Below are 23,169 nucleotides of genomic sequence, written 5' to 3' on the forward strand. Positions count from 1 at the left end.
GGGAAAACGAACCCAATCTACACATACTCGGGCTGTCCATGGATAACGTTGGACAATTCGAAAGAATCACGATTATAAATATGCAAATGCATGCATATTTATAGATGTAACCCTTTCGAACGGGAGATGCATAGTGGTTACACATACTGATGATTGACACCTATAGCTAGCAAGTTTCATCGGCACGAAAACCGGAACAAAGCAAATGAAGGGGGAGGAGGAGATGTCATTTGTGCTCACCAACAAACGCAGGGGCGGAGCTCGTCGAACACTACACCCTCACAGCGATGAAATACCTGCATATTTAAATTGAAAGATGAGTAACATAGCAAGTATTCGACACCGACGGCCACATGTACCTCGCACTAATGATACTTGCTATTTACGGTACCATTGACACCGAGGAACCCTCTAACCCGCTCGTCCCCGGGCAAACTAAATAGCAACTACCATCGGTGCAAGGTACATGAGGCGGTCGGCGTTGAACACTAGATCCACATCCCACAAGTGAAGCCGGCGCCCGACGTCCCGCAACAATAGTTCTGGTGACCGATGATGGTCGAACATCTTGGCGAATTTGTCTGGCAGCCTCTGCGATGAGGATTAAAGCCAAGTTTTTGAAATTTCAAACAACCAAACCGACTTGAGTTAGTTTGGGTGTTTCAAGTTTCAACACTTAGCTTTCAATCGTCATCTCTGGGGCTGCCAAACAAATTTGCAATGGTGTTCGACCGCCATCGACGCCGAGAAGTGTTGCCGCTGGACGCAGGACCCGTGTGTCACTTGTGGGACGTGGATGTAGTATTCGACACCGACGGCCACTTGTACCTCACACTGACGATACTTGCTATTTAGGGTACCATCGACACCGAGGAACCCTCCTTTTCTTCTTCTTCTTCTTCTTCTTCTTTCTCTTTTTTCCTTTTCTTCTTCTTCTTCTTCTTCTCCTTTTTCCTCTTCTTAAACCTAGCACTAACCTAAACCTAAAGACTCAAAACTACACCTAAACCTAGCACTAACCTAAACCTAAAAACTCAAAACTACACCTAATTAAACCTAGCACTAACCTAAAACAAATCGAGAAAATAGAGAACAAAAAAACAGGAAAAAACAGAAAAAATTACCTCTTGCTCCGGCGAGGTCGGCCGGTTGGGCGGGCAGGCGCAAGGGCCGCGGGGAGGAGGACGACAACGGGGCGGGCGGCGCAGGGACCTCGGGGAGGGGTCCGGCACCGGGGCGGCCCGGCGCAGGCCACTCCGGCGACGGGGCGACGGGGCGGGGATGGCCGGCGGCGGCGACAGAGGAGAGAGGCGGACGCACGGGAGGGAGGGAGAGAGAGAAAGAGAGGGGGGAGACGGCTCGGCCCGTTAAGTGGGCCTTCTTTGTCGTCCGTTAGCAGACAGCAACGAGGGCCACCGTTAGGGCTGGCTCACGTCTCCTCTTTGTCGTCCGCAAGCAGACGGCAACGGACTAACATTGCCGTCCGCCAGCAGACGGCAAAGTAATCACCTCTTTTGCCGTCCGCTAGCGGACGGCAAAGAATCTGACCTAGCCACGCCGTGCCCTGTGGGGCCCACCTGGCTCTTTGCCGTCTGCCTTATAGCTCTTTGCCGTCAGCTGGCCGACGACAAAGAAGCAGCTGACGGCAAATAGCATTTTTGCCATCTGCCCTTTCTTTGTCGTCCGCTTTGTGGAAGCAGACGACAAAGAGGCTCTTTGCCGTCAGCTGGCGGACGGCAAAGAAGCTGATTCCAGTAGTGTATCTCTTCGCCGAACTAGTGTACTTATACAATTTGCCATTGTATTAGGTGTGTTGGGGACACAAGAGATTTCTTGTATTTGGTTGCAGGGTTGTTTGAGAGAGACCATCTTCATCCTACGCCTCCCACGGATTGATAAACCTTAGCTCATCCACTTGAGGAAAATTGCTACTGTCCTACAAAACTCTGCGCTTGGAGGTCCAAACGAGTCTATAAGAATAAAGTTGCGTAGTAGACATCAGTCACCAAGTCAAGAAGCACGACAACGCCTTCGCTGTGACCGCATAGAGAGCTCCCGTTGCCCGTTCCATGTTGGTCGTTGGTTGAAGACTATATATTATATGCCGGGTTTCGGTTTAAACTTATGGTATTATGTTATAGTGCGTGGTTAAGACTTGTATGTGTGCCTAAGTTTGTTGTCTTGCTCTAGTTTATTCTTAGCTATCCATGTGTGTCTCTGATAACCTCACCACGTGAAGGAGTAGGTTACCACATAGTTTTTCTGGATGTAACCAAACAACTGCTTGTGTTTTCCCTAAGACAAGTCCGCAACCAAACAACACGTCTTCCGTTTCGGCACATTCACGCTAGAGGTGGTGCGGATAATCAGTCAACATATAGATATTGGTTTTTTGTCTGTATTTGCTCAACCAGACTCAACCGAGACAAGTATGCAAAGGGGCAAAAAAAATGCAGGTTACCAAACACATTCCTAGTGTTTGCTCGTATTTGCAAGTTTTGGGTTTTTTCTCGTGAAAAAGAATGACAAAGACAACTGGAGTCAATGCCCCGTTAAGCGGGGAACGACGAATGGGTCTCGCTCCAACAGTCTATTCCGTCTTATCCACAGTTGTGGAGTATTAACTGTAGAGCTACACCTGTAGTGCAGTACTACTAGTACTACCATTCATTGGTTACAGAAGCTCCATTCATTGGTCATTCATCTCGCCCATCTGAGATTCTCTTCACTCCATGGATGATTGATAGTTGATACCTGTCCATAGGCAACTTTGCGCAACAACAACAACTGTGCTCTGTCCAGAACTACGTGCATACACAGCACATTGTTTCGACCATGTCTCTGGAGTCGTCCATCGCTCTCCTTCGCCACCTCACCGTGCTCACCCTCGTTGCTCTCGTCCCTTCTTCGGCCGCACTTAGCTTCATCTACAACGGCTTCCAGCACGCCGCCGACCTGAGCCTAGACGGCTCGGCGTCCATCTTGCGCGGCGGCGCGCTTCAGCTCACCAACGACAGCAACAACCTCATGGGCCACGCCTTCTTCGCGGCGCCAGTGCCAATGCTCGTGAACAAGGCGGTCATCTCCTTCAGCACGGCCTTCGTCTTCGACATCGTTACTGTCGGCAGAAGCGGCGGCCATGGACTCGCTTTCGTGGTCGCGGCTTCCAAGGTGCTCCCCGGGGCAAGTGACGAGCAGTACCTTGGCCTCCTCGGCAAAGGAAATCTGGGCAACTCCTCGAACCACGTTTTCGCCGTCGAGTTGGACACGGTGCAGGCGAACGGGCTCCTGAACGAGACGAACGCCAACCACGTCGGCGTCGACTTGAACAGCCTCGTGTCCAACGTGTCGGAGCCGGCCGCCTACTTCACCGATGACGACGGCAGGAGCGTCTCCGTGCCGCTCGAGAGCGCGCAGCCGATCCAGGCGTGGGTGGACTACGACGGCAGCGCCAAGGTCCTCAACGTGACCATCGCTCCCGCGTCCTTGCAAACGCGGCCTCGCCGGCCGCTTATATCGCAGGTCATTGACCTCTCGCCGATCTTTAAGGAAGACATGTACGTCGGTTTCTCGGCGGCGACAGGGAAGTTGGCGAGCTCGCATTACGTTCTTGCCTGGAGCTTCCGTACCGACGGAGTCGCGCAAGCCATCGATCTCTCCCGGCTGCCGAAAGTCCCAAAGGCGCCGGCTCCTCCACCTTCCACGTCCACCATCATCAAGATCGTCGCTCTGTCTTGCGCCGCCACGCTGGTCATGGTCGTCGCCGCCATCGGTGCCGCGTTTTGGCTGCGGAGAAGGGCGGCGCTGGCCGAGACGCTTGAGGAGTGGGAGCTGGATCACCCGCACAGGTTGCCCTACAAGGAGCTGTACAAGGCGACAAAGGGGTTCAAGAACAGTGAGCTCCTGGGCGCCGGTGGCTTCGGCCAGGTGTACAGAGGCGTGCTCCGGCGCTCTGGCGACACGGTGGCCATCAGGAGGATCTCAAGCAACGGGTCGCAGGGGATGCGCGAGTTCGTCGCCGAGGTCGCGAGCCTCGGGCGCATGCGGCACCGGAACCTGGTCGAGCTGCGCGGGTGGTGCAAGCACGGGCAAGACCTGCTTCTGGTCTACGACTTCATGCCCAACGGCAGCCTCGACGCGCACCTGTTCGGCAGTGCCGGCGCCGGCGCCGGCGTCGGCGTGTCCCCGTCGCCGGCGTTGCTCACGTGGGAGCAGCGTTTGAGGATCCTCAGGGGCGTCGCGTCCGGGCTGGTGTACCTGCACGAGGGGTGGGAGCAGGTGGTGGTGCACCGCGACGTCAAGGCCAGCAACGTGCTGCTGGGCGCGGACATGAGCGCGCGGCTCGGCGACTTCGGCCTCGCGCGCCTCTACGAGCACGGCGCGGAACCTGCCACGACTCGCGTCGTCGGGACGCTGGGCTACATGGCGCCGGAGCTCACCGTGACTGGCAAGGCCACCACGGCCAGCGACGTGTTCGGCTTCGGCGGCCTGCTTCTCGAGGTGGCGAGCGGGCGGCGGCCCATCGACCCCATCACCGGCGTGAACCTGGTGCGCTGGGTCCGAGACCACGGCGTCAAGGGCGACCTGGTGCGAGCCGTGGACGAGAGGCTCGACGGGTGGTATGACAAGGAGGAGGCGAGGCTGGTGCTGTGGCTGGGTCTCGCTTGCAGCCAGTGGCGGCCGGAGGCACGGCCTAGCATGAGGCAGGTTTGCCAGTACCTCAACGGCGAGGAGGAAATGCAGGAGGATGCCGTGCTCGTCTTCTCAGACGTCGACTCCATCGACTTCGGCTCCTTGACGTCGCTGACATGGTCGTCATCATGTCAGTCGTGTGCAACAATGTCGGCGGGCTCACTGCGCCGTGGACGGTGAATGGCTTGAGCTTGAAGAGCTTTTGCCAAATTCCCGTGAAGCTAAAACTTTCTACTCCTCGACCATGCGTTCATGCTGTCTTTTAAGCTTAAGGATATACTAATAACCAAGTACTAGTGCGCAGAATAGCATGTAGGAACTTTTACTGTGGGATACACCTACCAGTGAATGGAATTTCAGAGCAAATTGTATCAGCAACTTCAATACGACTGGCACAAGATGCAAAATTACATGCTTGAGATAATAAAAGGCAATATGTTAACTCAGATATACATGGGATGTTTAAATAAGTGTAGACAAATTACAAGCCTTAGATACACAAGAAGAATTTATTCAATCAACCGGTATAACACAAGCCCAGGCGCAAGCCATCTCATACAAATGTCGTTTCTTCAGAAAGGCCCCAAAAGGAATAGTTACAGCAACAAATAATCCATGCCCATTCGCCCAATAAGCGAGCATAAAATAAATAAATGCACAAGACATGGAAATATCGGCTTCACTAGAGCTAGAGGTAGATCTTCAATGCCCTCAGCTGGTAATTTGGTCTGTGCTCCCAAGGAAAACAAAATGAATTAGCTTGAATCCCTGGAAACAATCTTGAACCAAATGAAATGAAATTCAAAATGAACTGAGACAACGGAGAATCGGCACAGACAAGAAACATGGAAAAACAAGACTTGACTTACAAATAGAATTTTTAAGCAGGGTATGTTCTCAAACTAAAGTCTTACTGATCCAGATAGATATTTGGTTTCCAAACGGGGCACAATTTTCAAGAACTAAATTACTCAACCTAAGAAATATTGCAGATAAATATCAATAACAAGCCTGTATGAACCTCCTCACGTCCAGGATCTAGATTAGTCGTCTGATCACATTGTGTTCTTCTAGATAATTGGTTTTAAGAAACGAAATATTTTCAACCAGACGTATACGATACAAACCTTGGCTCTTAGTAGGGAGGATCAGGGTTAAATGCTAAAGTTTCCCTCCAGATGAGCTCTTTCATATGTTCTTCTGTAAAAGATGGTTGCTCAAAATCAAAGCTGAAAGGTGCTGGGCAAGTGGGTTCTTCGTTGATGTCATGAAGAGAAGCCAAGTATGGGTGATGCAGAGCCTCATCAACTGCATGAAAAATGATTTTGAGCCATAGTAAAGCAAACAAAACTAACATAAGTAGTTAGTTCAAGCCCATGTACCAGTGATGCGTCTGCTTGGGTCAAACACCAGCATTCTCTCTAACAGATCAACTGCACCATCAGACATGTTGCGGAAGCGCAGGCGGAAGTCCTGCCTTGGGTACTGTGGTAATTGCTTCATGTATCTTCGTGCATTATCACTCCGAAGAAATCCTAGGCTCGAATCATCTGGTGATCCTATCAACTTTTGAAGCAGAAAGCCGGAAAGGACTGATTAATATTTGACACAACAGGTTCAAGAGACATCATTAAAAAAAGAAGCAAAAATGCATTCCGTGGTACTAAGAATGGTCGATTTGAAGCTAAGAATTTATTGCACAGAAACCAACCAGTATATATAGTAAAATGTATACTTTGAAGAGAAGAGACATCCACAGAAACTTGCACGAAGTTAATAATCCAAATATGGATTCCAGATCTGATGACACAGTAAAATGTTGCAGCACCAACATGCTACCAGATGCAAAATACATTTACTAATTCAGTGTTGGCGTAAAAGTAAACAACTTCTATTCAAACACAAGATGTGAAACAGGTCTAACAATACAGTCAGATGTGCCAAGAAAGATCCAGTTATCCTATTGTTCCAAATATAACAATTGTCAAATTCTATTAAAGAAGCTCAGAAACAGACTCATCTTGATTGATTGACAGCTTCCAAATAGACAACAACATGACTTGTCAATGTGGATACCAAAAAAGGCAAGCTACGAGTTGAACAAACCTACCTCAGTGATCAATTTTAACTGTTGGATGTAATCTCTTCCAGGAAACAGGGGTTGACGAGTAATAATTTCACCAAGTATGCACCCAACTGACCAGACATCAATTGCAGCAGTATATTGTGAACAGTTCAACAGCAACTCTGGTGCTCGGTACCAACGAGTGACCACATACTCTGTCATGAGATCAGTTTCTGAAGTGGTCCTTGCAAGCCCAAAGTCTGCAATCTTGAGATCGCAATTTGCGTTTAGGAACAAATTGCTTGGCTTCAGATCACGGTGCAAGACATTTGCTGAGTGCACATATTTTAGCCCTCGAAGCAACTGATACAAGAAGTACTGCAATGCAAAACATGTAACTTATGATTGCTGGAAAATAGAGCTCATAAACCTAAACTAAGAACTAAAGAAGGTACGGAACACAACATGTAACTTATGATTTCTGGAGGACAAAGCTGATAAACCTAAGCTAAGAACTAAAGAAGGTGAAGAACACAATTGTGAGTACATGTCAATCGATATCTACATTAGTCACCAGAAGATTTGTTTCAACTGCAATTGCAGCAAATACATAAGAATCTTGGCAGAAGCAGGAGGCAACAAACCTGGCAATGGTCATCAGTCAATGATTGATTTGAGCGAATGATCTGGTGGAGATCTGTGTCCATCAACTCAGTAACAATGTACACATCCTTAAAATCATCTCTTCTTGGGGGGCGTATTAAATCCTTTATGGCAAGAATCTGTGATCCAATTTTGAAACCATGATAAGAATAAACCCATCATAGGAATGACTGACAGTGTGAGTATGAGTGGACAACAAAGCCCATTAACAGTAAAATTGTAATGACAAAAAACAGAAGCCACGCAGGCACACCGCTTCTAGAAACTTGGACAAAGGAAAAAAAAACACTAGTAGAAGCAAACTTCAGAGAAAATTGTCAGCGCACACTCGACCCTATGACTGTGATGCCAGCTGATCCCTATGCTTCTAGATGCTTCTTTAGTAAGAAGCTTAAGTATTACCACAGAACTTCATCATGTACATAATCAAGCAATAAGGGTCAGTTCCTGGGTAGGGCCATACTCTGCGATTTACATTCAACATATTACACCTAAAGTAGTTCTTTCCTTATGCATAGTAATTCTCTATAACCAGAAGTACATGACCACTTGCCTCTGCCAAAATTTGGTATTCAAAAAGAAACTAATAAGAGCAGCGTTCACAGTTGAACATGTGTTGCTCAAGCACAGTGGTAAGCTATCTTATGTATAGAAATGTAAAGCACACAGCAAACACTTATAGCGGTATGGCAAGTACATCGAGCAATCACTATACATGTCCAAACAAATTAAAACAGACAAGTCTTACATTCTCATGGTCCATGTGGCGAAGAAGCTTTATTTCTCTCAGCGTCCGCTTGGCGTCGATGTGGTTGTCAAACGCATTTCCAATCTTCTTGATCGCAACCTCCTCTCCTGTATCCGAACTAACCGCCGCGCTACAAATAGGGAACAAGAGTAGGCAAATATAAGCACTCCTACTGCAACCCTTAGGGTGGGGCGTCGCCGTGACTCACTTCCTCATCATAACTTTATGCCTAAAAACGTCATACCCGCATGTGTGCCAAATCTGGGCAGACACCGCCGCACGGCGCGGAATATTCTACACATGGCATAGATAGATAGCAGCTCGGATTCGCTATTAACTGCAGCGGCACGCATAAAATCCGTGATTCGGGAGGGGAGAACGCACCAGACAATGCCGTAGGCGCCTCGGCCGATGGGGCGGATGGGCGGGGCGTACTTGGAGGCGACCTCGAAGAGGTTGCCGTAGACGTTGTAGAGCACGTAGCGGCCGCCGTGCGTCGCCATCCCCTGGATCTGCGCGGCCCCGCCCGCGGCGCCGCCGCCGCCGCCGGAGGTATCCATGGCCTCTTCGTCGCCGCTCGCGAGGGGGAGGAGCCGAGGAGGGGGAGAGCAGGGTTGGGTTCTAGGGTTGGTGCTTCGCAGCGACTAGTCGTTCATGGGCTTGGGGGACTCTGGTGGAGAAGCTTCCCCCTCTTTTTGACTTGGGCGGCGACTGGGGAATGCGGATGGGAGCGAGCGGACGCGAGGACGGAGACCGCGCGCGTGGGGCGACGTTAAGGGGAAAACACAAGGGAAAAAAAGGTAGATAGGGGTAAATGTCCAATTTGCTTAATTTATTGCTTTGTACTCCATTTAAAAAAATGGTGAGGGTTCATACACACCTTTTTTTGGCGAGATCATACACACCTTATATTGCTCTAACGACTTTACTGATCTACTCCTCCATTCTTTATTGTAAGAAACTGCAAAGACGTCTTACATTAAGAGACAAAGATTGTATCTAATTGTACAGTCTTTACAAATAATTACAGATGATACACCGTGAGTTGTGAAGATTAGTTGCAATTATTTAAATGATTGCTTGTATGAACCATTAATGTTTATATTCGCAAAAAATAATGAAACATTAACGTTTGGATTAATAACAATATAAAAGAATTTATCTGAAATGCATGTAATTTATTGCATTTTAGTACTGTATATTTGTAGAATATTTATTAATATAAGTAGCATGGATTGCGCAAACAATGTGTTTTTTCCATGCACGGTGGCATGGTGAATTACATGGTTGCATGTTACTCCCTCTGTTTTTAAATATAAGCCCTTTTAGAGATATCAGTATGAACTATATATGGAGCCAAATGAGTGAATCTAACTCTAAAATGTGTCTATATTCATCCGTATGTAGTCCCATGTTTAAATCTTTAAAATGTCTGATATTTAGGAACGGAGGGTGTACAAGAATTGAATGTAATGGGTCTTCTTTCATGCATGATGACATGATGGGCTAACATAGTTGCATGTTACAAGGATTAAAATCTTGTTACATCATTCCACCTAAACGCGTCCGGTGGCCACCTTCTTTCCACTCGTGCAATCACACTACAATACTTCATAACGGTGTTTAAAATGGTGTATCACTGATACACATGTATATTACCGTAAACATATTCACACGTGGCATACAAAAAAGACAAATACATATTTCTAAAATGGACTAATTTATTCTGTTGTTTGAGCTGAATTTTTTTTGTACAATCTACAAATCACAATATTTTCAAACAATTTTTCACACGTCCGTGTTTTCCATGGATTGTTTTATTTTTCTAGCTTTGAAATATGCCTTTTGAGCTTTTTAAAATACCCAGCTCACCAAGAGTCCGCACCCAGAGGACAAGGGCATAATTGGAGTCCTAGGTGACGCCACATCCTGATCTGATGCGCCTGGCGAGAAGAATGGTCAGACAAAAGTCAGTCACATGTCGGCCTCTGCCTTCATTCCTAGTGGTTGGCTGAGATAGTTTCCTCACGCTCCGGGCACTCTCTTCCCGTGCCTTTCTCCGGTCATCAGACGGTCATCAGTCTCAGGGTCTCCGACATCATGTAACCAACCACCCGAACCACCATTTCTTCCAAGGTCACCTTTGCAGGACGCACAACGATCAGTGTGAAGGCGCGACGCAGACCTTGCTGGTGTACTAATCAAAGTCAGGAAGGGTACCTGTGTTTAGCTCCCTCCGATCTTTCTGGTTGCTAGTGCAACGCGTCGTCCAGATGCTAGAAATGTCAACGACACAAAAAAGTAAGAAAAGTACCACCAAAATTGTTTGGAGATTTGTTGGAGGAGACTCGTTGTCCATGACGTGGTTTTACCGTGACTGGGCTTGCATGTATGTGTATACAACAAATCTTTGTACAAGTCACCCCTCAAAAGAAACTTTGTACAAGTCAACTGAATAACGAAATCATTTTCATTTTGGTAAAACCAGAAGAGTGACACACGTAAATGCGCGGCAAGATTTCGGTATGACGTGTTAGAGCATCTACAGTCGGGCGTCTCAAACCCGCGTCAAACGTCCCGGCGAACAACACGTTTACTGACCGGTCACGAAAATGCGACCCAGACGGACGCCTTAAACGGGCCTCAAACGTCTGGGCTGACCGGCACCCCTCATATCCAGCTCAAATATGGGACAGATATGGGGCCGTCCGGGCGCGTCTGCCACGCCGGACTGACGCTCGGGTCCCAGAGGAAAACAATCTGAAACCCGGTGGTCCGAAGCTCGTCTCCTCCGTCGGACCAATGGCACCGCGTGGCGCCGCTTTAGCGGGACGTGTAGTGCTTAGCCCGACTATTTAAGCCGACTGTCGGCACCGGAATCCTACCCGTCCACATTTTCCCCCTCTCGTCTGCCGTCGCCGCCACTTTTCACTTGTCGTCCGCCACCACTAGTAGCCATGTCCCCATGCCGCCGGGTAAGGAGCTGCCCATATCTAACGTCGGAGTGCCGGCTACAGCTCCTTGAGCACGTCCGGGCAAGGCGCGAAACCTGGATCGCCGTGGGGCTACCTCCGGATGCGGTGGATCCGGAGGAGGACATGGAGGAGGAGGAGGAGGACGAGGAGGTTGAGGAGGAGCCAGAGGAGGACGTGGCGGACTTTGAGGACGCGGATCTGCAGGCGGAGCAGCAGGCAGAGCAACATGCCATCATTGATTCCCTTCGCTCGGAGTCGGATGCAGAGGCCAGACGTCGTCGTCGGCAGGTAATGGAGGTGGAGCAAGCCGCTGAAAGTCGACAAGATGCTCGCGTACATGGATGAGGAGGAGCCGGAGCCCTCCTACGCGCCCGTCCACCGGGCACCGACGTCGTGGATATCTTCGACGACGAATTGTAGCTAGCGTGTTGTAGTACGTAAGTTTATTTTGCATGGTTTGTATGGATCTAGGGGAAGAAATATGAGAGATCCCCATGCGGAGAAGGAAATTTAAGGCGTGACCGGTCACTACCGCGGATGCGCCCGATCGTGTCCGTGGACATTTCAGAAGTTCGATTTGCCAAGTCCGGTCGTAGATGCTCTTATATCATTCAGGCTCCTATAAGAGGGATAAGACTCTACTCATGATCCCTGTGGTTTGTGAGCTCCAGGTGTTCGCCAAGCAGTTGTACCGATGTTTGCATAATGGTTCTACCGGTGGTACTTGGCAATCACCAGAGGATACCCACACGGCGATTGTACTACCGGTCAAGGGTGACTCCCTTTGGATGTTTGTCGGAGTAATGGGCCACGGGTAGCCTAACCCGAGTCCCAGAACCTTTCAAGACAGCGGGCCAGCTGCGCCCCTCAAGACATCAAGATGAAGTGCCGCCTTCTGGTGGCCGGCTGGCTGAGGGGCCAACTGCCTGAAGGCGGCCAAGCTCAGGAAGGCGGCTCCAAGACGGGCCGACTCCTGGCAGGCGGCCTCCAGAGAGGCCGGTTCCTAGCAGTCGGCCCACGGTGTCCTCAAAGTCTGCACCCCCATTAAAGAAGACAAGACCGGGTGAGGCAACAGTGTATCCCATCCCCCTAGATCCAGGGGCGGGCGTGGCCACAGTGCCTCGTACCAGCGGATATCTCCGCTCGGCGCGGCACTGTTGCCACTTCGTCCTTGACGTCACTCCTGACAAGCAAGGCCCTGCTCCCATGACCGCCTGTCGGTACGGCTCAAGGACGGCAGGCCCTACCAGACAGCGAGAGCCCGGAAGACAGCGGGAGTCACACCAGTCGGACCCGAGGGAAGCCGGCTCCCAGCAGCCGGCCCGAACCTTTCTCAGGGCCCCACGCACCATTAACCAGATAAGATGCAGAGTGGATACAGTGATCTCCCACCAGGCGGCGGGACTATAGCCACGCCTCCCTGACCGAGCACGCGTCATTAGCAACACAGCTACAGTAATCCGTAGCCGGCAGGACCCGCGAGCGGCGGAGGCGGCCTGTCGGCTTCGTACCAGACCAGGCGGCGGGGCCCACCAGGCGGCGGGCCCCAGCAGTCGGCGGAGCAGCCGGCGACCAGAGAGACTGACAGCCGGGCCCTACGCCCGGCTAGATTACCATTGTACCCCTGGTGGGGTAGGCCTATATAAACCCCCAGGGCACCCATGCAAATGGTTCCCACCCGGTTAGGACTAGATTCATACCTAGGGGAGGAGAGAGCAAGCCTGGCCTTCTCCTACCTCTAGCATACAGCTCGAGGAGCACCATTGTACTCACTTGCGCCTTAGTGATCACGCGGAGATCCCGCAGAGCAGGACTAGGGGTGTTATCTCCTAGGAGAGCCCCGAACCCGGGTAAAGTTCGTCGGCGTACGTGTCTACTCCTCATCCCGCTTCCAGGCACCGACGACGTTCTACTCGCTCCCACCATGATAAGCCATCCATTGGCATATGTCGCACCCAACCCCCGACAAATTGGCGCCCACCATGGGGCCAGGTGCACCGTCGTTTGGAGACCTGTTCTGGACGGGATCCCCTTTTCCTCCCTAGCGAGCGTAGCCAGCCCGGCACGCCAGACGGAGTCTATGCCGACGCGCTGCATGGCGTGGAGCTTGCCTGTGCAGCAAGCTGCCTCGCCGACCTTGTTGGCGAGGTTCGCCTCTCCAACGAGCCGGCGTCCGATAAGGGCAATGATGGCCCTGAGAGCCGCCTCGTCAGCCTCCTCGATCAGCTCCATGTGGCCGGCGAGCCCGCTGCGGATTTGGAATCCGTTGGCTCCACCGACCCGATGCTTGTCGATTTCGACACTGCGTCGCTTGACGCGTTCCCCACCAACGTGGTGGTCTACGACGAGCCGCCTTCTCGCGAGGAGAGCGATGAAAGCGCTATCACGGAGGTGCTTGTCATCGGCCAAAGTGAGCACTCTGGCGGAGGTTCTCACGATCCACTCAACGCGGAACTACAAGACCTGACGGCACCCATCCCAGAAGACGTCGACGCCGAGATGCTGGAAGCACGCCGCCTCCAGCTTGTCGAGGGCGCCAAGAAGCTGGCTAGCATGAGACGCCTGTTGGAAGCCTACCGACACGAGATGGACCGCGTTGTGGGCGGCACGCCGGCTCCCGCTGGGCCCACCCGCCTTGGCGCGGTCCAGCAGCGTGGCGTGGCCATCGCCAACCTGCTCGGGGCAGATTGCCCCGTCTACGCCACGCCCGCGGAAAATATCCGAATTGCCCAGGCAGCGACAGAAGAGTTAAACAAGTTCGAGGGCGAAGAGCGTCGCCAGATGGCGGAGCGCGTCCAGCGGCTCCTTGATGCGGCTGCTGAGCAGCACGAGGCCGGTTGCCGCACTGGGGCGCCACACCGGCAAAACGACGATACGCCTCCCCACCGAGATCAAGGCGCGTCATCTCGGACACCGACTGGTGACGTCCGCGGAAGAAGAGACAAGGAGCCGGCTGCCAGCCGCAACCGGACTCGCATCACCATTGAGCGTGACCAAGACGGCCGCCCAAGAGGAGTGGAACGACGGGGTGACTGTCCGCCTCCTCCCCCTCGAAGGGAAAGGCGCGTCACCCTGCCGCCTGTTGATCACCCGACACTCGGCGACCGCCTTGGCTGCCGAGAGGGAGTCAGAGAGAACGATGCCCACCACCGGATCGACCGTCTCCACCGGTCCCTGGCGCTAGAAGAGGAAGATGAATTGGGTCTGCCCTGTTTCGGCCCCCGCATTCAAGACGAGCCCTTCCCCAAAGGGTTCACGCTCCCAAGAGACACGCCCAAATACACCGGCTCCGTGAAGCCGGATGACTGGCTGGTCGACTACTCCACAGCCGTCAGCATAGCAAACGGCAACAAGCGCGTTGCCGTGAAGTACGTTCCGCTCATGCTCCAGGGCACAGCCCGGACATGGCTAAATAGCCTGAAGCCCCGCAACATCAACAGTTGGGTCGACTTCACTGAAGCCTTCATCCGCAACTTCACCAGCACGTATAAGCGGCCGCCCAAACCTCGCCAGCTCTCCTTGTGCATACAAGGCCCCAACGAGTCGACCCGCGACTACCTCATGCGCTGGCCGAGCTCTGCAACTCTTGCGAAGGCGTGCACGAGGTGCAGGCCATCGAGTACTTCACCGCTGGGTCCCGAGAGGGCACCCTCCTCAAGCACCGACTCCTCTGTGATGAGCCGGCGACCCTCGACGAGCTGCTGATCATAGCAGATAAATATGCCACGGTCGACTCCTCCATGAAGGCAGAAATCCAAGTTGATGCGTCTGGAAAAGTAGCCCCTCCAGCTCCTTGAACCCCGACTGGCGACACCAGTCGGCGCCAACAACCAAGTGAAGGAAATATGCCCTAGAGGCAATAATAAAGTTATTATTTATTTCCTTATATCATGATAAATGTTTATTATTCATGCTAGAATTGTATTAATCAGAAACATAATACATGTGTGAATACATAGACAAACAGAGTGTCACTAGTATGCCTCTACTTGACTAGCTCGTTGATCAAAGATGGTTATGTTTCCTAACCATAGACATGAGTTGTCATTTGATTAACGGGATCACATCATTAGGAGAATGATGTGATTGACTTGACCCATTCCGTTAGCTTAGCACTTGATCGTTTAGTTTGTTGCTATTGCTTTCTTCATAACTTATACATGTTCCTATGACTATGAGATTATGCAACTCCCGTTTACCGGAGGAACACTTTGTGTGCTACCAAACGTCACAACGTAACTGGGTGATTATAAAGGTGCTCTACAGGTGTCTCCGAAGGTACTTGTTGGGTTGGCGTATTTCGAGATTAGGATTTGTCACTCCGATTATCGGAGAGGTATCTCTGGGCCCTCTCGGTAATACACATCACTCAAGCTTTGCAAGCATTGCAACTAATAAGTTAGTTGCGGGATGATGTATTACGAAACGAGTAAAGAGACTTGCCGGTAACGAGATTGAACCAGGTATTGAGATACCGACAATCGAATCTCGGGCAAGTAACATACCGATGACAAAGGGAACAACGTATGTTGTTATGTGGTTTGATCTATAAAGATCTTCATAGAATATGTAGGAGCCAATATGAGCATCCAGGTTCCGCTATTGGTTATTGACCGGAGACGTGTCTCGGTCATGTCTATATAGTTCTCAAACCCGTAGGGTCCGCATGCTTAAAGTTCGATGACGGTTATATTATGAGTTTATGTGTTTTGATGTACCGAAGGAGTTTGGAGTCCCGGATGAGATCGGGGACATGACGAGGAGTCTCGAAATGGTTGAGACATAAAGATTGATATATTGGAAGCCTATATTTGGATATCGGAATCGTTCCGGGTGAAATCGGGATTTTACCGGAGTACCGGGGGGTTAACGGAACCCCCCCCGGGGGTTAATGGGCCTACATGGGCCCTAAGGGAGAAGAGGAGGGCAGGCCGCACGCCCCCTCCCCCTAGTCCGAATAGGACAAGGAAGGGGGGGCGGCGCCCCCCTTTCCTCTTTCACCCTCCCCCTTTCGTTCTCCAATAAGGCAAGAGGGGGGAATCCTACTCCCGGTGGGAGTAGGACTCCTCCAGGTGCACCCCTAGGGGCCGGCCGCACCTCCCCCCTCCCTCCTTTATATACGGGGGTAGGGGGCACCCCATGACACACAAGTTGATCTTCGTGATCGGTCCTTAGCCGTGTGCGGTGCCCCCTTCCACCATATTCCACCTCGGTCATATCGTAGCGGTGCTTAGGCGAAGCCCTGCGTCAGTAGAACATCATCACCGTCATCATGCCGTCGTGCTGACGAAACTCTCCCTCAACACTCGGCTGGATTGGAGCTCGAGGGACGTCACCGAGTTGAACGTGTGCAGAACTCGAAGGTGCCGTACGTTCGGTACTTGGATCGGTTGGATCGGGAAGATGTACGACTACTTCCTCTATGTTGTGTCAACGCTTCCGTTGCCGGTCTAGGAGGGTACGTAGACAACACTCTCCCCTCTCGTTGCTGTGCATCACCATGATCTTGCGTGTGCGTAGGATTTTTTTTTTGAAATTACTATGTTCCCCAACAGTGGCATCCGAGCCAGGTTTTATGCAATGATGTTATATGCATGAGTAGAACACAAGTGAGTTGTGGGCAATATAAGTCATACTGCTTACCAGCATGTCATACTTTGGTTCGGCGGTATTGTTGGATGAAGCGGCCCGGACCGACATTACGCGTACGCTTACGCGAGACTGGTTCTACCGACGTGCTTTGCACACAGGTGGTTGACGGGTGTCAAGTTTCTCCAACTTTAGTTGAACCGAGTGTGGCTACGCCCGGTCCTTGCGAAGGTTAAAACAACGCCAACTTGACAAACTATCGTTGTGTTTTTGATGCGTAGGTAAGAACGGTTCTTGCTAAGCCCGTAGCATCCACGTAAAACTTGCAACAACAAAGTAGAGGACGTCTAACTTGTTTTTGCAGGGCATGTTGTGATGTGATATGGTCAAGACATGATGCTAAATTTTATTGTATGAGATGATCATGTGTTGTAACCGAGTTATCGGCAACTGGCAGGAGCCATATGGTTGTCGCTTTATTGTATGCAATGCAATCACCCTGTAATGCTTTACTTTATCACTAAGCGGGAGCGATAGTCGTGGAAGGATAAGATTGGCGAGACGACAACAATGCTACAATGGAGATCAAGGTGTCGTGCCGGTGACGATGGTGATCATGACGGTACTTCGGAGATGGAGATCACAAGTACAAGATGATGATGGCCATATCATATCACTTATATTGATTGCATGTGATGTTTATCTTTTATGCATCTTATCTTGCTTTGATTGATGGTAGCATTATAAGATGATCTCTCACTAAATTTCAAGATAAAAGTGTTCTCCCTGAGTATGCACCGTTGCCAAAGTTCGTTGTGCCCAGACACCACGTGATGATTGGGTGTGATAAGCTCTACGTCCATCTACAACGGGTGCAAGCCAGTTTTGCACACGCAGAATACTCAGGTTAAACTTGACGAGCCTAGCATATGCAGATATGGCCTTGGAACACTGAGACCGAAAGGTCGAGCGTGAATCATATAGTAGATATGATCAACATATTGATGTTCACCATTGAAAGCTACTCCATTTCACGTGATGATCGGTTATGGTTTAGTTGATTTGGATCACGTGATCACTTAGAAGATTAGAGGGATGTCTTTCTAAGTGGGAGTTCTTAAGTAATATGATTAATTGACCTTAAATTTATCATGAACTTAGTACCTGATAGTATCTTGTTGTCTATGTTTGATTGTAGATAGATGGCCCGTGCTGTTGTTCCGTTGAATTTTAATGCGTTCCTAGAGAAAGCAAAGTTGAAAGATGATGGTAGCAATTACACGGACTGGGTCCATAACTTGAGGATTATCCTCATTGCTGCACAGAAGAATTATGTCCTGGAAGCACCGCTGGGTGCCAGGCCTACTGCTGGAGCAACACCAGATGTTATGAACGTCTGGTAGAGCAAAGTTGATGACTACTCGATAGTTCAGTGTGCCATGCTTTACGGCTTAGAATCGGGACTTCAACGACGTTTTGAACGTCATGGAGCATATGAGATGTTCCAGGAGTTGAAGTTAATATTTCAAGCAAATGCCCTGATTGAGAGATATGAAGTCTTCAATAAGTTCTATAGCTGCAAGATGGAGGAGATCATAGTTCTGTCAGTGAACATATACTCAAAATGTCTGGGTATCATAATCACTTGACTCAACTGGGAGTAAATCTTCCTATTGATAGTGTCATTGACAGAGTTCTTCAATCACTGCCACCAAGCTACAAGAGCTTCATGATGAACTATAACATGCAAGGGATGGATAAGACGATTCCCGAGCTCTTCGCAATGCTAAAGGCTGCGGAGGTAGAAATCAAGAAGGAGCATCAAGTGTTGATGGTCAACAAGACCGCCAGTTTCAAGAAAAAGGGCAAAGGGAAGAAGAAGGGGAACTTTAAGAAGAACAGCAAGCAAGTTGCTGCTCAGGAGAAGAAACACAAATCTGGACCTAAGCCTGAAACTGAGTGCTTCTACTGCAAGCAGACTGGACACTGGAAGCGGAACTGCCCCAAGTATTTGGCGGATAAGAAGGATGGCAAGGTGAACAAAGGTATATGTGATATACATGTTATTGATGTGTACCTTACTAGAGCTCGCAGTAGCACCTGGGTATTTGATACTGGTTCTGTTGCTAATATTTGCAACTCGAAACAGGGACTACAGATTAAGCGAACACTGGCGAAGGACGAGGTGATGATGCGCGTGGGAAATGGTTCCAAAGTCGATGTGATCGCAGTCGGCACGCTACCTCTACATCTACCTTCGGGATTAGTATTAGACCTAAATAATTGTTATTTGGTGCCAGCGTTGAGCATGAACATTATATCTGGATCTTGTTTGATGCGAGATGGTTATTCATTTAAATCAGAGAATAATGGTTGTTCTATTTATATGAGTAATATCTTTTATGGTCATGCACCCTTGAAGAGTGGTCTATTTTTGATGAATCTCGATAGTAGTGATACACATATTCATAATGTTGAAGCCAAAAGATGCAAAGTTGATAATGATAGTGCAACTTATTTGTGGCACTGCCGTTTAGGTCATATCGGTGTAAAGTGCATGAAGAAACTCCATACTGATGGACTTTTGGAATCACTTGATTATGAATCACTTGGTACTTGCAAACCGTGCCTCATGGGCAAGATGACTAAAACGCCATTCTCCGGTACTATGGAGAGAGCAACAGATTTGTTGGAAATCATACATACAGATGTATGTGGTCCGATGAATGTTGAGGCTCGTGGCGGATATCGTTATTTTCTCACCTTCACAGATGATTTAAGCAGATATGGGTATATCTACTTAATGAAACATAAGTCTGAAACATTTGAAAAGTTCAAAGAATTTCAGAGTGAAGTTGAAAATCATCGTAACAAGAAAATAAAGTTTCTATGATCTGATCGTGGAGGAGAATATTTGAGTTACGAGTTTGGTCTACATTTGAAACAATGCGGAATAGTTTCGCAACTCACGCCACCCGGAACACCACAGCGTAATGGTGTGTCCGAACGTCGTAATCGTACTTTATTAGATATGGTGCGATCTATGATGTCTCTTACTGATTTACCGCTATCGTTTTGGGGTTATGCTTTAGAGACGGCTGCATTCACGTTAAATAGGGCACCATCGAAATCCGTTGAGACGACGCCTCATGAACTATGGTTTGGCAAGAAACCAAAGTTGTCGTTTCTAAAAGTTTGGGGCTGCGATGCTTATGTGAAAAAGCTTCAACCTGATAAGCTCGAACCCAAATCGGAGAGATGTGTCTTCATAGGATACCCAAAGGAGACTGTTGGGTACACCTTCTATCACAGATCCGAAGGCAAGACATTCGTTGCTAAGAATGGATCCTTTCTAGAGAAGGAGTTTCTCTCGAAAGAAGTGAGTGGGAGGAAAGTAGAACTTGATGAGGTAATTGTACCTACTCCCTTATTGGAAAGTAGTACATCACAGAAACCGGTTTCTGTGACACCTAAACCAATTAGTGAGAAAGCTAATGATAATGATCATGAAACTTCAGATCAAGTTACTACCGAACCTCGTAGATCAACCAGAGTAAGATCCGCACCAGAGTGGTACGGTAATCCTGTTCTGGAAGTCATGCTACTAGATCATGATGAACCTACGAACTATGAAGAAGCGATAGTGAGCCCAGATTCCGCAAAATGGCTAGAAGCCATGAAATCTGAGATGGGATCCATGTATGGGAACAAAGTGTGGACTTTGGTTGACTTGCCCGTTGATCGGCAAGCAATTGAGAATAAATGGATCTTCAAGAAGAAGACTGACGCTGACGGTAATGTTACTGTCTACAAAGCTCGACTTGTTGCGAAAGGTTTTCAACAAGTTCAAGGGATTGACTACGATGAGACCTTCTCACCCGTAGCGATGCTTAAGTCTATCCGAATCATGTTAGCAATTGCCGCATTTTATGATTATGAAATTTGGCAGATGGAAGTCAAAACTGCATTCCTGAATGGATTTCTGGAAGAAGAGTTGTATATGATGCAACCGAAAGGTTTTGTCGATCCAAAGGGAGCTAACAAAGTGTGCAAGCTCCAGCGATCCATTTATGGACTGGTGCAAGCCTCTCGGAGTTGGAATAAACGCTTTGATAGTGTGATCAAAGCATTTGGTTTTGTATAGACTTTTGGAGAAGCCTGTATTTATAAGAAAGTGAGTGGGAGCTCTGTAGCATTTCTGATATTATATGTGGATGACATATTACTGAGTGGAAATGATATAGAATTTCTGGATAGCATAAAGGGATACTTGAATAAGAGTTTTTCAATGAAAGACCTCAGTGAAGCTGCTTACATATTGGGCATTAAGATCTATAGAGATAGATCAAGACGCTTAATTGGACTTTCACAAAGCACATACCTTGACAAAGTTTTGAAGAAGTTCAAAATGGATCAAGCAAAGAAAGGGTTCTTGCCTGTGTTACAAGGTGTGAAGTTGAGTATGACTCAATGTCCGACCACCGCAGAAGATAGAGAGAAAATGAAATATGTTCCCTATGCTTCAGCCATAGGCTCTATCATGTATGCAATGCTGTGTACCAGACCTGATGTGTGCCTTGCTATATGTCTAGCAGGGAGGTACCAAAATAATCCAGGAGTGGATCACTGGACAGCGGTCAAGAACATCCTGAAGTACCTGAAAAGGACTAAGGATATGTTTCTCGTATATGGAGGTGACAAAGAGCTCATCGTAAATGGTTACGTAGATGCAAGCTTTGACACTGATCCGGACGATTCTAAATCGCAAACCGGATACGTGTTTACATTGAACGATGGAGCTGTCAGTTGGTGCAGTTCTAAACAAAGCGTCGTGGCGGGATCTACATGTGAAGCGGAGTACATAGCTGCTTCGGAAGCAGCAAATGAAGGAGTCTGGATGAAGGAGTTCATATCCGATCTAGGTGTCATACCTAGTGCATCGGGTCCAATGAAAATCTTTTGTGACAATACTGGTGCAATTGCCTTGGCAAAGGAATCCAGATTTCACAAGAGAACCAAGCACATCAAGAGATGCTTCAATTCCATTCGGGATTTAGTCCAAGTGGGAGACATAGAAATTTGCAAGATACATACGGATCTGAATGTTGCAGACCCGTTGACTAAGCCTCTTCCACGAGCAAAACATGATCAGCACCAAGGCTCCATGGGTGTTAGAATCATTACTGTGTAATCTAGATTATTGACTCTAGTGCAAGTGGGAGACTGAAGGAAATATGCCCTAGAGGTAATAATAAAGTTATTATTTATTTCCTTATATCATGATAAATGTTTATTATTCATGCTAGAATTGTATTAACCGGAAACATAATACATGTGTGAATACATAGACAAACAGAGTGTCACTAGTATGCCTCTACTTGACTAGCTCGTTGATCAAAGATGGTTATGTTTCCTAACCATAGACATGAGTTTTCATTTGATTAATGGGATCACATCATTAGGAGAATGATGTGATTGACTTGATCCATTCCGTTAGCTTAGCACTTGATCGTTTAGTTTGTTGCTATTGCTTTCTTCATAACTTATACATGTTCCTTTGACTATGAGATTATGCAACTCCCGTTTACCAGAGGAACACTTTGTGTGCTACCAAATGTCACAACGTAACTGGGTTATTATAAAGGTGCTCTACAGGTGTCTCCGAAGGTACTTGTTGGGTTGGCGTATTTCGAGATTAGGATTTGTCACTCCGATTGTCGGAGAGGTATCTCTGGGCCCTCTCGGTAATACACATCACTCAAGCCTTGCAAGCATTGCAACTAATAAGTTAGTTGCAGGATGATGTATTACGGGACGAGTAAAGAGACTTACCGGTAACGAGATTGAACTAGGTATTGAGATACCGACGATCGAATCTCGGGCAAGTAACATACCGATGACAAAGGGAACAACGTATGTTGTTATGCGGTTTGACCGATAAAGATCTTCGTAGAATATGTAGGAGCCAATATGAGCATCCAGGTTCCGCTATTGGTTATTGACCGGAGACGTGTCTCGGTCATGTCTACATAGTTCTCGAACCCGTAGGGTCCGCACGGTTAAAGTTCGATGACGGTTATATTATGAGTTTATGTGTTTTGATGTACCGAAGGAGTTCGGAGTCCCGGATGAGATCGGGGACATGACGAGGAGTCTCGAAATGGTCGAGACATAAAGATTGATATATTGGAAGCCTATATTTGGATATCGGAGTACCGGGGGATTACCGGAACCCCCCGGGGGTTAATGGGCCTACATGGGCCCTAAGGGAGAAGAGAAGGGCCGGCCAGGGCAGGCCGCACGCCCCCTCCCCCCTAGTCCGAATAGGACAAGGAAGGGGGGGGCGCCCCCCTTTCCTCTTTCCCCCTTCCCCTTTCCTTTTCCAACAAGGCAAGAGGGGGGAGTCCTACTCCCGGTGGGAGTAGGACTCCTCCAGG

At 48.9% G+C, this 23,169-nt stretch overlaps 2 protein-coding genes across 2 annotated transcripts; one reads left to right on the forward strand and one right to left on the reverse strand.

Moving 5' to 3' along the window:
• The first annotated feature begins 2,620 nt into the window (after nt 1-2,620).
• LOC119272130 (L-type lectin-domain containing receptor kinase SIT2-like) lies at nt 2,621-5,132 on the forward strand. The gene has a single exon (XM_037553703.1). It carries the CDS (start codon nt 2,836-2,838, stop codon nt 4,870-4,872), a length of 2,037 nt encoding a protein of 678 aa, XP_037409600.1. The 5' UTR covers nt 2,621-2,835; the 3' UTR covers nt 4,873-5,132.
• On the reverse strand, nt 5,114-8,905 carry LOC119272141 (mitogen-activated protein kinase 6-like). Its single transcript, XM_037553709.1, has 7 exons — nt 8,553-8,905; nt 8,169-8,298; nt 7,402-7,539; nt 6,803-7,135; nt 6,075-6,258; nt 5,820-6,000; nt 5,114-5,420 (listed from the first exon to the last, which is right to left on the reverse strand). The coding sequence occupies exons 1-6, from the start codon at nt 8,726-8,728 to the stop codon at nt 5,828-5,830; spliced, it is 1,134 nt and encodes a 377-aa protein (XP_037409606.1). The 5' UTR covers nt 8,729-8,905; the 3' UTR covers nt 5,114-5,420; nt 5,820-5,827.
• Between the last annotated feature and the right edge of the window lie 14,264 nt (nt 8,906-23,169).

The sequence above is a fragment of the Triticum dicoccoides genome, chromosome 1A, assembly GCF_002162155.2.
Source record: "Triticum dicoccoides isolate Atlit2015 ecotype Zavitan chromosome 1A, WEW_v2.0, whole genome shotgun sequence".
NCBI lineage: Eukaryota > Viridiplantae > Streptophyta > Magnoliopsida > Poales > Poaceae > Triticum > Triticum dicoccoides.